General features: G+C 42.1%; 1 protein-coding gene across 3 annotated transcripts in view; it reads right to left on the bottom strand.

The window, feature by feature from the left end:
• LOC116594189 (cat eye syndrome critical region protein 2) overlaps nucleotides 1-15,932 on the bottom strand; it is a 176,882-nt gene extending 160,950 nt beyond the window's left edge. For all 3 annotated transcript variants that reach the window (XM_032349247.1, XM_032349249.1, XM_032349248.1), the window contains exon 1: nucleotides 15,438-15,932. In XM_032349247.1, coding sequence (XP_032205138.1) covers nucleotides 15,438-15,563 — 126 coding nt within the window. In that variant the 5' untranslated portion in view covers nucleotides 15,564-15,932. The remainder of the gene's footprint in view (nucleotides 1-15,437) is intronic.
• Between the last annotated feature and the right edge of the window lie 220 nt (nucleotides 15,933-16,152).

Genomic DNA, 16,152 nt, shown 5'->3' with positions numbered 1-16,152 from the left:
AAAAAACAAAAAAAAAAAAACACAAACTGATTTTAAAATGGCCAGGGGATATGAGTAGACATTTTTCTAAAGACACACAAAATGGCCAACAGATACTTGAAAAGAAGCTCAACATCACTAATCATCAGGGAAATGCAAATCAAAAGTATAAGATGTTACCTGATACCTGTTAGAATGGCTTTCATCAAAAAGACAACAAATAACAAGTATTAGCAAGGATGTGGAAGAAAACCTTTTTGCACTGTTGGTTATAATGTAAATTGGTCTAGCCACTACACAGTAAAACAGAATGGAGGTCCCACAAATGGAACTACTGCATGATCCAGCAATTCTACTTCTGAGTCTATCCAAAGGAAATGAAAACACTATCTTGAAAAAAATATCTGCATCCCATGTTTACTGCAGCATTATTCACAATAGCCAAGGCATAGAAGCGATCTAAGGGTCCATCAATGAATGAATAAAGAAAATGTGGTATACACACAAAATGAGAATATTATTCTGCAATTAAAAAAAAAAAAGAAGGATCTTGCCATTTCCAAGAACATGAATAGAACTTGAGGGCATTGGGTGCCTGGGTGGCTCAGTGTGCTAAGCCGCTGCCTTCAGCTCAGGTCATGATCTCAGGGTCCTGGGATCGAGTCCTGAATCAGGCTTTGTGCTCAGCAGGGAGCCTGTTTTCCTCTCTCTCTCTGCCTGCCTCTCTGCCTACTTGTAATCTCTGTTAAATAGATAAATAAAATCTTAAAAAAAAAAAAAAAGAACTTGAGGGCATTATGCTCAATGAAATAAGTCAGAGAAAGACAAATAGTGTATGATCTTATTTATGTGTGAAATCTTAAAAAAAGAAAAACAATTGATAATGTTTAATTATTAGATTAATAATTTATAATAATTTGTGATTTAAATTTAATCATAAATTTAATTTAGTTGTTTAAATTTAAAATATATTACTATTAATTTAATAATTATTATTATTAATTAATAATAATCTATCCACCAAACTCACGGATACAGAGAATGCATTGGTGGCTGCTAGAGACAGAGTAGGGGGTGGGCAATATGGTAGTCAAAAGGTACAAATTTCCAGTTATAAAATAAGTAAATCCTGGGGATGTTATGTATGGCAGTGACCACAATATACAATACTGTACTATATATCTGAAGGTTGATAAGAGTGTAGGTCTTTTTTTAAAATGGGCTCCATGCCCAATGTGAGGCTTGAACTCACAACCCTGAGATGGAGAGTTCCATGCTCTATTGACTAAGTCAGCCAGGCCCCCCTAAGAGAGTTGGTCTTTTAAAGTTCTTATCATGGGGTGCCTGGAGTGGCTCAGTCGCTAAGTTGCTGCCTTAGGCTCAGGTCATGATCCCGGGGTCCAGGGATAGAGCCCTGCACCGGCTCCCTGCTCAGCGGGAAGTCTGCTTCTCCTTCTCCCACTCTCCCTGCTTGTGTTCTCTCTCTCACTGTGTCTCTCTGTCTATTAAATAAATAAAAATCTTTGAAAAAATAAAAAATAAAATTCTCATCGCTAGAAAAAATATCTGTAACTATATGCGGTGATGGATATTAACAAGACTTACTGTGATAATCACATCACAGTATATACAGTATCAAATCATTATGTTGTATACCTGAAACTAATAACGTTATATGTCCACCATATCTCAATTTTAAAAAAGATGTAAGCTGATGCATAAGAAACACCTGAAGCCTGCCTAGAGCACCCACTGCCGGCACCAAATTCATAAAATAGAAGATTTAAAAAATGAATGAAGAAAACTCAAAACTTATGACTTCAAAAAGAAGGTAATAACAAAAGTCTAATCATTAAAAACACTAATCTGGGGAACGTGGCTAGCTCAGTCAGAAGTGCTTATGACTCTTGATCATGAGTTTGAGCCCCAAGCTGGGTATGGAGATTATTTAAAAATTTAAAACAGCATTATACATTAATTTTAAAAAATAAAAAACAAAAATTAAAAAAATATTCTTGGGGAAAAAATTTCTGTTCATGATTGTAATGACAGAAAACGACTAAAATAACCTCAATGCCCCATAGAAAACTGGCTAAATGGATGAGAGTGCCAATACTTTGAAGCTATTAAAAGTCGTAACGTAGAGATGACAGGGCATTCTATATCATGTAATACTGTTAACTAAGTAAAACAGGATCCTTTTGAGTATGTAAAAGTATGAGCCTACCTTTATAAGTATTTACTATATGCACATAAAGAGAAATGAGGAAGGTGTTAGGTTCTTTGGGGGGCAAGGAATGCAGACTCCCTCAGATGCTTGGAGGTTCCTATAGGATATATGCCAAGGGACTAGAGCTGGAACCTTCCCATTAATTCCTCTAATGCTGAGTGTCTGGCAGTTTCTGCTGCCTCATATGCACAATTTTTTTGGCTTTTATCATGGCTTCTCACAGTTACCTTTCAGCTTCTTTTCCACACTAACTCGATAATCCTTACATTTCCTAGGTTACACTCTCAAGAATAGGTATTTGATTGACCCAGTTCATCTTTTCTTGCAAGATGTGTTAGATTACTAGCCAGGATATAGATTTACTCGACCCAGGAGGAGGGAGAAGTGGTAAGGGGCTACTAGAACTGCCAGATACCCTCCAAAATGTTCTGTAGAGCCAACAGGGAGATAAGACAAATAAGCAAAAAATGCCTTCTGTTCTTCTGTAACTTCCATCGGACTCGGGGAATGTGTTAGCAGAATATTTATCATTAATACCTGTCTTATTTGTAAATAAATGCCCATTACAAAAGGATCACAGAGTTGCATTAAGTAGCAGTCTTACAGATCATTAAATACTTAACAACAGAAAAACTAAAAACTGAAGTATTCCAAACAATCAAGAGTTAATCAAGAGTAAATCTTAAATTCTAAAGATTAAAAGCGTACATTTCTGTGTCTGGATTTTCATTTTACTAAACAGGAAGCTAAAGCACTGAGCAACTGACAGTCTTAGGTGGGGTAACTACCAGCCCCCTCCCAGTAACTGGAGGGAGAAAGGAAGGATTGCTGGTATAAAACAGAGTAGAATTTGGAAACAGGCTGGCTTTTCTTTAAATAAACAAACAAAAACTGTACTATTAATTGACTCCCTCCGTACAACATTAATGTTAACCATGTAAGAACGAAGATTTCTTTTTGGATTATTCTTGAAAAATCTTTTTAAATTCCTTCTTTTCCATCATTTTCTTAAGCTTCCTAGAGAACTCTCTTCCTCTTTCATTCCAGGAGAATGCAGCTTTAGCCTCTCTCTTTCTCTTTCAAAGAGGCTTCTCTGAAGATATCTCTGACCTCTTCAAATCACCAACTCAATGGCTGTTTTCAATTGTAATTTTCTTACACTTCTCTGCATCACTCAGCAATGCAAACCTGGGAGCTGCAGAATCCATCCTGTAACCATGGGGAGCACCACTGCCAACTACTGAACTATACTCTTCAGAGCTGCCATATCTGCCAGAAACCACATTCCTCCAGACTCCATTCCAGGCTGGTCCAAAGCGTTTTAAGCTATTAGTACGACATGCTTTACTTGCAGCCAAAAACATCCTTAATTGATTCAACCTTCTTTATGCATCCAACATTATTAATCATCTAGTCCTACCCATTCTTCAATAACACCAGTGATGAATGTTCTTTCCTATTACACTACCTTCAGCATTTCACTCATTTCCACTCCAATACTTAAACTAGTCTTTCTTCCTTCACTCTGTTCTATCCAAGCTTCCAAGACCAGATTTAATCTAAAACCTTTAGTACACAGGACATTCTGTCTAAAATTTTGTTGTCATTCTTGTCTTAAACTTCAACGCCTAAATAAAAATGTTTAACACCAGTGAGCCTGGTATTCAAGGTTTATTGCAATGTCTGGCTTATGATTTCTCAACCTCATTTTTTATTAGCCCTTTCTAAGAAAAGAACTCTGATCTAAGTAGATTTTTCTGACTTACTCAATATGAACCTCCAAAGCCTGCCTTCTCTAGAAAGCATTTTGTTCATGATCACTGCCTGCCCCTGAATTCCTAGAGTTCATACATTCTATAACTCGTCTGGCACATAACATATGTTTTCCACTATCACTGCTACCCACCCACTTTAAAAAAAAATACTGTAATTCCGGAGGGCAGCAGAATAGCAATCATGTCACGTACCTCTGAAACCTGAGTATTAATAACAAAAACAAGACAGACTGATTGGGATTTGAGATTTTCATTTTCCTTTTCCTTTTAATTCCACTATTACTTGAAAGAGTTGCAAATTACAGAAATCCACGTACAGTTATGTTGGGCTCCATCACTGAAAGTGATGAAAATTTAGTGTTAGGAGGACATAAGTATCCTCGCCATCAATTAGAACATTCCACTCCCAATCCCCAAAGTCCTGTAAAGAGGCCTGCTTTAACACAATGGCAAATGAGGTGAGAGAAGTCTTTCAGAAACAATGTGGGGGGGAAATAATAAATCTGTGTAGGATACTAAACCAAATCAATACCAGTCTAAGAATGGGGGAAAAAAAGTTAGACGTTTTAATTATGCCAACAGGTGAAATTTTTCTTTAAATCACCTTTCCCCCAAATAGGTGTCTCCTGAACAAAGAACTTCAGGACACTGATTATAAAAACTGTCTCCCACACCTAAAAGAATCAGCAAACACAACCTTTCAGGGAGACAGAGGAAACACAATAGGGAATGGGGGAGAGAAAAGATTTGCTAAAGAAGTAGATCTGTTAATTTAACACATTTTCTATCAAGCAAATTGACTGTCCTTAGGCCCATTGTTGCTGAAACAATGAACACTCAGGGAAGTGGTGTTCATTAAAAGGAACTGGTCAGGAGAAAAAACAGTTATAGCCAACCAGACTGCTTAACAGCATTCACAATTGCAAGAACTCATTCCATTCCTAGGAATTATTAATTGGAGGGGATTTAAAGGTTCAACATTAAAAACATGCAGTAAGTTAGTACAATTGTGACCCTAACACATCCTCTACTTTCATGTATTTTTAGAGGTTATTGGGGGGGAGGGGCACAGAAGGATGCACACAGTCTGCTATGACAACCATTCACACATTTAATTCAGGTGGCCACATGCCTCAGTGACATATTGCCAAGTCAGGCAGTTACTCTAGCAAACCCACCCTTGGGAAAAAGTAGAACACTGCTCCTAAAGAGTCTGGGCTGTAGAATCAAAGCTAAAAGCTGACCATTATAGTATGAAACTTACAAGAACATGACATCACTTAAAGCCAATCCAATCATAAAGGTCACATGAGGTCAGGGAATTTAAACAGGAGAACAAAATACTGTATTTCATATATTTTTACACAAGCCATATACCATTTTAAAGGGGTGTGTGAGTAATGATGTGCAGAACAGAGCACCAAACAGAATTATTCTGAGGGGTCATTTGCCCTCCTGAAGGAGAAAACTGCCTTTGGCTGCAAAAGTGACTGACTTCACCTCAACCTATTTATGCAGATTCTGGAATTTAATACCTTGATTCAGGCCAGAAATTCCACTTTCCTCCACCACAGCCCAAAATGAACTTGGACGACAGCAGTAGATTAGCACAACAATGGAGTAGCAGAGAAAAAAAACGTGTGGTCAGGCCTTAGCTCCCAGTCAAGAAAGATAAAGAACAAAAAATAAGGTGATGGATCCCTGCGGAGACCAAACGCCACAAGATGGCAAGCAGGGATGCTGAGATGGACACTCCACATAAAAGATACCTTTGGAGGCCACAGACAATGAAACCATCTCCCTTGAAGTTCTACAGTATCTTTCTTCCTAGACTTTCACCTCTAAGTCACCATCCATCACAATACAATTTTTGTTCCAAACCAAAACGAGAACCTACTTGATCCATAAACTATTTCGCCTACTTGCCTACAAGGAAAATCCAGTGGGAGAAATCATGAAAAATACTGAGAGCAACCTCAAGAAAGGTTCTGTGATGGGTGTGTTCTAAGACAAAAATTCTGATGGAGTAATAAACTCTGTATAACGATATACCCTTATGTCTCAGATATATAAGCATACGCATGTGCACACACCCACCCCCTCAACCTACATCTCACTGAACTTTCAACCTGGTCATAACTAACCACCCCCACTCCCCACAGTCTACTACTGTGCGAGGCTCAGGAGATTTGTCAAGAAGACCCTGTGCCCTGACAGGCAATGGCAGCACAGAAGCCAGCCTGAGGCTAAATAGCCCAACACCCCTCTTCCCCAACAGTGCCGGAAAGCCAGGCCTTGCCTAAGGGAGGCCTTTCTTTTTTTTTTTTTTTTTTTTTTAAGGGAGGCCTTTCTTTCAGGGATCCAGTTACCCCACAACACCCTCTTATTGGTTTACTTCTCCCCTTAAATGACTCCCCAGGATAGAAAAATATTAAAACCTCTGCTTCCCAGTTTTCTGACGTGCAATTACTACTACATCCACATCTCCAAGCAACTTTAACTTCCTTCAGCTTTTATAAACCTAAAGGTTTGCATTTAAGAAAAAAAATTACTATTAGAAGAAAAAACTTAGCTTCTTCACAGTGTACCTTTTATACAATGAACTGAAAAAAGTCTTCCCCATTATGTGGGGAATGTCTGGAGATAATTTTATTTGTCATGACTGGGGATGCTACTGGCATGTAGAGGGTAGAGGCCAGAGATGCTCTAGACAGCTTAAAATGTGTATGACAGCTTTTCCACAACAAAGACTTATCTGATCCAAAATACCAATAATGCTGAGGCAAGAATCCCCAAGCCTTAAAGAAACCCACAGAATTCTGAGCTCAATATTATTATCTAACAATTCTTAATTATAAGAATTACTCAAAGACCTTTCCCAAGTTTTTAAATATAAATTAATGTTAGAAGATAATGTAAAAAAGGTATAATAAAAGCACCTAAGGAACAGCATCTACTGAAATACGAAAATACAGAAAGACAACATGGCTTTCTAAAAAGACTCGAATACCAAATAAGAAGAAAGTCACATGCCTGAAGCTACACCTGGATCATTCGAAGTTCAAAGTATGAATGATGTTAAATATAAGTGAAGAAACAGAAGTGAAGGGAATATAACATAACTCAAGACCTTCAACCTCCAGAATTCCTCACAATCTCAAAATACAAAACCTTAGAGCTCAGTTCGAGGACCTTGGAGGTAGTGAAAATATCAATCATCAAGTCCTAAAATCTACTTTCAAAGCAGTGTGTCTGCAGACAAGATTTCCACAGAAAGACAAGTTCATATAATCCATAAACACATCAAATATGGATTCATAGCTTTCAAAATTAATTTGTAAAACACGGATCCTAATACAGGTCACAACCTTGACCCTGTTAGTGAGGGCGATGATTTTCTGAATCAATTAATAGTGCTATGCATGCTGAGAACCATTCCTAGAACTTAAGACCTAGGAAAATCTAAGAATCATCTACTCTAAAATTCCAATTTTATGTATAGGGCATTTCAAACGTATGGAGCAAACCAAAAATCTGCCTAAGATTGTAAATCAAGTTAATGATAGAGGTAGTTCCACAATCCAGGTTCCTGACTTTCTGCTTGATTCCTTTTGAAAATATGTTCAATCACATCAATTAGATCTAAAACCATACAGTTAGTTGCACAATTCTGTCCCCTTGGCTCGGTCCACACTGAATTTTTACCTAAACCAGCTTTTGCACCCCCAGTGTTTCAGCATTCTGCTAATGCTCCTCACTGTTACTCCTAACACACAAGAACCCAGTGCAGAGCCTCTCCTGATCAAAGAGCAGACAGTCCGTTGCACCAAATGGTGCCAAGGTGTATTTTAGGCTATCCTAACGATGTTCCAGAAAATTAAGCAACACTGAACTGAACTTCCGTCATATAGCAAACCAGATGGTAACATAGGCTGTCCTTCAGAGATGAGAGGGTATTGCCCTTTCTAGGACTGTGGAAGCTCCCAACTACCCCACTGATGGTTCACATGGTTGGCAAAGGAAGCTTTCCCTTTTAAAACGTTGGTATAGACAGAAAGGGGTGGGGGCTGGGTGGCTCAGTTGGTTAAGCGACTGCCTTTGGCTTGGGTCATGATCCGGGAGTTCCCAGGCCAAGTCCCCCATTGAGCTCCCAGCTCCCCGGGTAGTCTGCTTACCTTCTTCCCTCTCATGCTCTCTATCTCTCAAATAAAATAAACAAATAATCTTTTAAAAATTAAAAATAAACAGAAAGGGGATCCAGTATTCACTTTTGGGGAGAAATTTTTAAGTCATCTCCACACCCAACATGGGGCTGAACTCCCATGCCTGAGATCCAGAGTCACATGCTTTACTGACTGAGGCAGCCAAGTGCCCCTCACTTTTGGAGACATATATATGATAATGTTCTCTGAGAGAACATTTTCCCCTTTCAGGATTTCAAACAGTACCAAGATTTGCCCCTCTGTAATTCACATCTGTGCTTGGGCTTTACCCCTCGGAGAAGAAACAGATCTTGAATCTTTACAAAATATTATCTGGTACCTTACCTTATAGAATCGTGTCACAAACTACTAATTTTTAAATCATTTTAAATCACAAATCTCCTCCAGTCCTGCTCAAAGGCCATCTTCTCACTGAGGCCATACCTAACCAGACTTTTTTTTTTCTAACCAGCCTATTTTTTATTACGACAACCTATCCCCTCAACTGGGCCTCCCTATGCCTTCACAGTTTTGTTTTTTAATGTCCTCTGACATATTACTCTTACCAACTGCTTTACTGTCTGTTTCCTTCCACTGAAATGAAGATATTTTTGTGTTATATTCACATCTGTACCTCCATTATCTAATACATGATAGATGCTCAAAAATACTTGCTAAGGGGTGCATGGGTGGCTCAGATGGTTAAGCATCTGCCTTAGGCTCAGGTCATGATCTCAGGGTCCTGGGATGGAGTCCTGCATCAGGCTCCTGGCTCAGCAGGAAGTCTCCTCGTTCTTACCTACCTCTCCCCCAGCATTCTCTCTGTGTCTTAAATGAATAAATAAAATCTTTTTTAAAAAATTAATTAAAATCAAATCTTAAAAAAAAAAAACTTGCTGAAAGAAAGAAATGGAAACAGGGCACTTGGGTTGCTAAGTCCTTAAGTGTCTGCCTTCAGCTAAGGTCATGATCCCAGAGTCCTGGAATCGAGGCCCACATGGGGTTCTCTGCTCAGCAGGGAGCCTGCTTATCTCTCTGCCACTCCCTCCCTGCTTGTGCTTCCTCTCTCGCTAATAAATAAATAAAATCATTAAAAAAAAAAAGAAGGGTGCCTGGGTGGCTCAGTCGTTGAGCATCTGCTTCAGCTCAGGTCATGATCCCAGGGTCCTGGGATCCAGCCACCCTGCTCTTCCGGAAGCCTACTTCTCCCTCTCCCACTCCCCCTGCTTGTGTTCCCTCTCTCACTCTGTCTGTCAATTAAATAAATAAAATCTTGGAAGAAAGAAAGAAAGAGTGAGAGAAATAAAGGAAGAAAGAAAGAAGGAGGGAGAGAGGGAGGGGAAAAGAAAAGAAAGGGAGGGAAGAAGGGAAGGAATCATGAACTTGACACTGTACTTAGTTTGGCAGAAGTATTAAAAGGGGGATGTCTGGGTGGCTCAGTTAAGAATCTGCCTTCAGGGGCACCTGGGTGGTTCAGTGGGTTAAGCCTGCCTTCAGCTCAGGTCATGATCTCAGGGTCCTGGGATCCAGCCCCCCATCGGGCTCTCTGCAGGGAGCCTGCTTCCTCCTCTCTTTCTGCTAGCCTCTCTGCCTATTTGTGATCTCTGTCAAATAAATAAAATTAAAAAAAAAAAAGAATCTGCTTTCACCTCAGGTCATGATCCAGGGTCTGGGGCTTGAGTCCCACATTGGGCTCCTTGCTCAGTCAGGAGCCTGCTTCCCCCCTGCCTGCTGCTTCCCCTGCTTGTGCATATGTGCCCTCTCTGTGAATAATAAATAAAAGCTGTTAAAAAAAAAATGTTTTAAAAGGATCTTCTGTACTCCACATTATTAAAAATCAAAGATCTCAAGATTTGTACTATGGAGGCTTGGCCATTACTTATAGGCCTAGTCCTTCATTTTAGATAACGGAATCAGAACAGTATGATACAGTAGTAATGGCAAAGAATTTGTTATCTAAGCACCTAAGATCCGGGTGACAGTCTACCTGGAAGCAACTCAGTCTCTGTATTTCCAATCTCCTTATCTGTAAAATGAGGATAATTCCTATCTCACAGTGATAGCTAAGGATTAAATGAGATACCACTTGGGGACAGCAGGTTGGCTCAGTTGGTAGAGCATCCAGCTCTTGATCTCAGGGTCATGAGTTCAAGCCCCAGGTTGGGTGTAGAGCTTACTTTAAATAAATAAAATCAGTACAACCAATCAATAAAATAAATGAGATAACATTTGGAAAAATGTACCAAGTACTATGCAAGTGTCATTTATCATTAGGCTATTCCAACCTGTCAAGGTCACAGAGCAAGTTAATGGAACAATTAGAGTTAAGAATTCAAGTTTCCTAACTCCTAGTCTAGCGCATTTTGTGTAATAAACTAGGCTTCTGGTTCCCCTAGTCAAGGTTAACTCATTCTTTCATCTAGCTCAGGGCTTTTCAACCTTTGTGTGGTTGGGGACCTCTTTGAGAATTTGAAAGCAACAGGACCCTCTCCTCCAGCAAACTGCATATATGCACACCAACATTAAATCTCCTATGGCCCATCCACAGGCCCAGGCTCAAGAACTGCTGGTATGAAAGATGTACTAATAAGTTACTATCAGCAATTCTTGTTTCTTATTTTCATGCTGAATAATTTATGCCTTGGGGGGCGCCTGAATGGCTCAGTCAGTAGGGCATGGGGCTCTTGATCGCAGGGACAGGAGTTCGAGCCCCATGTTGGGTGTAGAAAGTACTTTAAAAAAAAATGAAAAATTTTTGGGGCGCCTGGGTGGCTCAGTGGCTTAAGCCGCTGCCTTCGGCTCGGGTCATGATCTCAGGGTCCTGGGATCGAGCCCCACATTGGGCTCTCTGCTCCGCAGGGAGCCTGCTTCCCCCCTCTCTCTCTGCCTGCCTCTCTACCTACTTGTGATCTCTCTCTCTCTGTCAAATAAATAAATAAAATATTTCTTTTTAAAAATAAATAAATAAATAAAAATGAAAAATTTTTAAAAATAAAAATTTATGGCTTGGTGACCTTGAAAAAGGGATTGGATCCAAGGAAACAACAACGGTGTAATTTGGGAATCTGAATGAAAGATACTGGCCCCAGATCATCATGTTCATTAGGTTAGAGACTTTACCTATGTACAACCACAACCAGGAAGGAGAGCCAAGTAAGAAGTAGGTAAAGGATTCAGTACTCAACAGCACAAAGCTCAGGGAAAAGAGTAGGCACTGACAATCAGATTATTTTCACCACGTTGCTAATACACAAACTATCATGACCATTTTCAAAGAGCCACCTAGAGACACCAGTCTCTTCTCTAGAGGAAAATATTCCCAAAATGTTTGTGATGGGATTTCTGCCCACACCCCCATACCCGTCATAACTCCAGACCAAACTCTTCAAATGACTCCACACTCCCTTCCCTTACTTTGATCAACACATTACAGTTACTGTAAGGAGAACCTGGTAAGGAGGGGGGGAAAAAATCAGCATTAAATCTTTGCAGAGGTCAATTCACCATTCTTCACTTCTCAAATTGGGAAAAAAAACTTAACCAGCCTAACCCACTGGAATGTTAAACAATTATAAAACACTTTATTTAAATGAAATGTTTCTGAAATATTAACAGATAATCTTCTGACACAAAACAATTAGGAGTTTCTTTGGTAATCTCCCATTTCGACGTTAAGCACCTAATTGAGTAGGGGCTCTTAATAATACCAACCACTGAATTCAGTTTCATTAACCTCCTGTTGTCCAGCTATACTTCAATCTCCTCCTCTGAAAAATAAAAACAGTACCTAACCTAAGCCACAAATACATTGTGGGCATATTTGGGAATTTCTAAATATGTTAACAGTTAATAGCTTTTATCCCTGAGAGGAGGAATACAATGTTAACAGTTAATAGCTTTTATCTCTTAGTGGTGGAATTATGGGTGATTTTAATTCTCTTACCTACATGGTGCTATAATTTTCAAGGTTTATATAACGTCGATATTATTTTTCAAACCAGATATTCTAAACTTAAAGCATTACCTACACATTCACAGATTTTCCATCTGATGATTACAAGAATCCCTAAAGAAATCCAATACACTGAAGGTTGATCAACAGAGCAAAAAGTTTTTTTTACAAGAAAAAATAAAACTATCCATGTTTTAGGGACCAGTTCTGTAAGTGGGAGATATTGACCTTTTGCAGAATTGCAGCATGAATCCTCCCAGCCCTTCACCTATCTAAGAGATTACTTCATTCTAGATAAATAGAAGCCAAGTCCTTGAGGATTCCACTTCCTAAATTTTCTACAAATCCATGAGTTCAGGTTGGTGGTCAAGGATAGCTGAAAACTGGTTTCCTAAAAAAGCTGATATACAACTTCTACCACTTGGTATTATTCATCATTTTTACCCTTTAAAGTAGCAGTAAATTAAGATGGTAGGGCCTTTCCACTTGGCCTCACAAATACAATTCAGCATCAGAATTAGTTTTTTGTTCTGTTTAAGGAGGGTCTTCCATTGTATCATACACTCTAACCAAGGGATTGTTTCTCAAACTGTCAGGACAATAAACTGTTATTAAAAAATCACCTAAGCAAAAAATAATAATAATTAATTTAAAACTTATTTAAAATACTTGAACTAAAACTGATGTTTTCAGGGGCCCTGGGACTCCATCTAAGGGTTGTGAGTTTGAGCCCCATGTTAGGTGTAGAGATTACATACATACATAAATCTGATGTTTTCAGTGAGTTTCTGCACTATCATGTGTCAAATTTGTTAGAAGCCTAAAAAAGACTAATTTTAATTTCTGATAACTACTGAAAACTTTAAGTTACAATTTGCATTAACCATGTCAAAACAAACCTCACGTGAGAGGGTTACAAGGGAACTGCAGAAGTTAAAAAGTCACTATCATCTGTTACCTACTTACTGAACTTCTAGTAAAAACAGTATGGATAATTACAAAAATGTGCATATGGATTCCAAATATTTATTCGTGTTGCAAGTATTTCAAACAGCATGCAGTTTAAAAACAGTGTCACTTCCAAGAATCGCTCCAATCAAAGGAGAGATCATCTCAAAGAGCCCAAATTATTCACCTGTAACAATGATTTTTCACTTCTTTTGTTCATACAAATTTGACCTCTTTGATCAGCTTACATTTCCTTAGGAATTACACCAGGTAATACTTAGAAACCACAAGTTTATTTTTTAGAAATAAGTTATTTAAAGATTACTCTAGGTATCTGTAACAATTTAAGGTAAAATTAGTTACCTCTATTTTTCCATCAACAAAATGGGAGTATACAGATTTTGGAAGATAAATTTTTCCACAGTATTTTTAGAATGGGTCCTTAAAGTCTCAACTTGTAATTCAACGTCACCTCAACTTTATTATCTTGCAAGGAAGAAAATGGGCTAGGGGACAAGTTTACCATCACCCAAGATGGCACAGTCACAAGCAACACCTCCCACAACAGCCACCATTTTGAGCAGCAGGACAGAATTTAACTACTCACGATTTTATACCAACTAAAAGAAAACAGTATTACCAAAATAACCGTTAAACATCTCTTGAATTTAAGCATCCCCAAATAAAAACACTTATCCTACTAACATTTTTAGTAAAGATCGTGCTTATTACAATTAGGTTCAAACTTTGAGAGCAAACGCTGTGGTGCTATCTAAAATGCCCAAGTTATTACATCTTCCTAAAAACAGAAGCCTACGATTTAATCGCATTGCTTTACTCAGCTTCAGGACTAAGAATCGCCAAAGGCCAGAAGGTGGTTCTAGTTTATGGGCCCACATTCTCCCACCGTACTTCTTTCGATCTTTTTATTTTCCCAATTTCATTAACTCTGCAACAAGAGTTAAGTTTCAACACTTCATTCATACAAGAAGCAAATGATATTTCCACAAACAACACTGAATCTAAAAACAAAGGTGAGGCAAAAATCCTAGGAATAAACGAACTAAAATCAATCCAAAAATGGCAGAAAGTAGGATAGGTGGGGGTGGGGAGGCAACAACAACTACGTGTTCCTCGAAAAGAGTAATTCTTATTTTGATTACTCCATTGGGGAACTCATTGGCAGAACTGAAAAGAAAAAAACTGACCAACAGTTTCCCTTTACCTTTGTCCAAGGCAAAAGGTGGTAAGTCCACTACATATACATTGCCATAGGAGGGCAAGCAATTCAACCTGCCAACCAATCAAATATTTCACACCCCCTTCCAAAAATAAAAATAAAAGAAAGGAGGACGGATGCTTGTAGGGGCTGGGTACTCGTCCGGGCCGTCGTGTACATTCCATTCCTCACACTCCCGCCACCATCCCTGCTACTAGGACCCCCTGATTTTAGTCCGGTTATCACAAAGCCCCGGGTTTGAAAGCACCTTCGGCCTGGCCAGAAAAGCCATCCCTTTACAACACGCCCGCCCGGAGGGATAATGGTGGCGAAATCAACTCAAAGAGCTCCCGAGGTCCCCGCATAAAGAGGGCTGTATGTTCCGAGGAAAGGCGCTATTAAAGAATAACGGAGTCCTAAACTTTCCCTCCGCCTCGGAGCCCCGAGCAAGGGCGAGCGCCGGGCGGCTCCCCGGAGGAGAGCGCGCCCCCGAGCCCAGGCCCCCATCACCGCCGGCCCGAAGTTAACCCAAAGCGCCCCCGAGAGTCGCGGGCCTCCGGCAGTCTGCAAAGTCCGATTCCCCCTCCACGCGCCCGCCGAAGTGGGGGCGAGCCTCCCCACGGCACGACAGACCCCTCCCCCAAACGGCCGCAGGCCGCCTCCCGGCCCGGTCCGAGTTAATCCAGCCCGCACCCCGTCCCCGCCCGGAGCAGCTGGCTCGCCGCTTCAATGGCACCGGGCAGGGAGCGCGCGCACGCACTCTCCCCACACACTCAGCCTCCTGCCCGAGAAGTCCCGGGAGAGTCGGCCGGGTCCCACTCGTACAAAAGCGCACTCTCCCCCCGCCCTCCCGCCGCCCGCTTCGCCTGGCCCCGGAAGGCGCGGGTGGGTACGGCGGCCACGAGCGAACGTCCCGAGCCCGGACGCCGGCACTTGGCGTCCCCCGCCCGCGCTCTGGCCCTTCAGCGCCTCGTGCCCCCACCTCCGAGCCCTTCTCCTCGCTGCGGACTACCGGCCAAAGTCTCCGCGTGCCCCCCGCTCCCTCCCGCACGGTGCTCCCAGACTCCCGAGGGGGGCCGGGGAGAAAGGGGCGCGGGGTGCGCCACCTCTCCCGCTCCTCGCGGCCACTCACCTCGATCTCAAAGTCGGGCAGACGGAACGCGGTGCGAAAGAGCGAGCAGAAGTGCGCGATGGCCGGGACTTCCCACCAGGAGCGGAGCTCGCCCAGCCCGGCCGCGCCGCCCTCCTCCGGGCACATCTCCCAGGCGCGGCGGTGGCGGCGGCGGCCCCGAACCCCAAGCGCGCCTCGGCGGCCCCACGCTGCCCGCGCACCGCTCGCCCGCCCGCCTCGGACTCCCGCCGCGTCGCAGCGCCTCAGCGCCTCAGCTTCTCGGGCGGGGGTGGCGGCGGCGGCGGCGGCGGCTGTTACTCCCGCTGCTGCCGCCGCTCGGCGAGTGCATGAGCTGAGGGCGGGCGACCCGGGCGGGGGGCGGCGGCTCGGGGGCCCGAGTTACTGAGGCGTCTGCTGCTCCGGCTGCCGACGGGGTCCGCGCGCGCGCCCCATCCTGCGGCTGCGGCTACGGCCGCCCCCAGTACCATACAATATAATCATCTCACCGCTGGGGAAAACAGATGGGGCTGGGGGGGGGCGGGGGGAGGGGGCCGAACAGAGGGCCTGGGGGAGGGGCCGCCCACGAGGAGGGGGCGGGGCTGCCCTCACCACAACAACAACCCCCGCCCCCGCTCCCCACCCCCAGTCCGGACAGCTGCAATTGGAAGAGAGGGGGAGGGGAGAGGGAACTGAGCGCCCCAAGAAAGAAGAGGAGTGTGGCTTGAAGGGAGCGAAG

This window comes from Mustela erminea, chromosome 6, assembly GCF_009829155.1.
Source record: "Mustela erminea isolate mMusErm1 chromosome 6, mMusErm1.Pri, whole genome shotgun sequence".
In the NCBI taxonomy this organism is placed as follows: domain Eukaryota; kingdom Metazoa; phylum Chordata; class Mammalia; order Carnivora; family Mustelidae; genus Mustela; species Mustela erminea.
The sequence above is the reverse complement of the archived record's forward strand: the minus strand, read 5'-3'. Positions and strand labels throughout refer to the sequence as shown.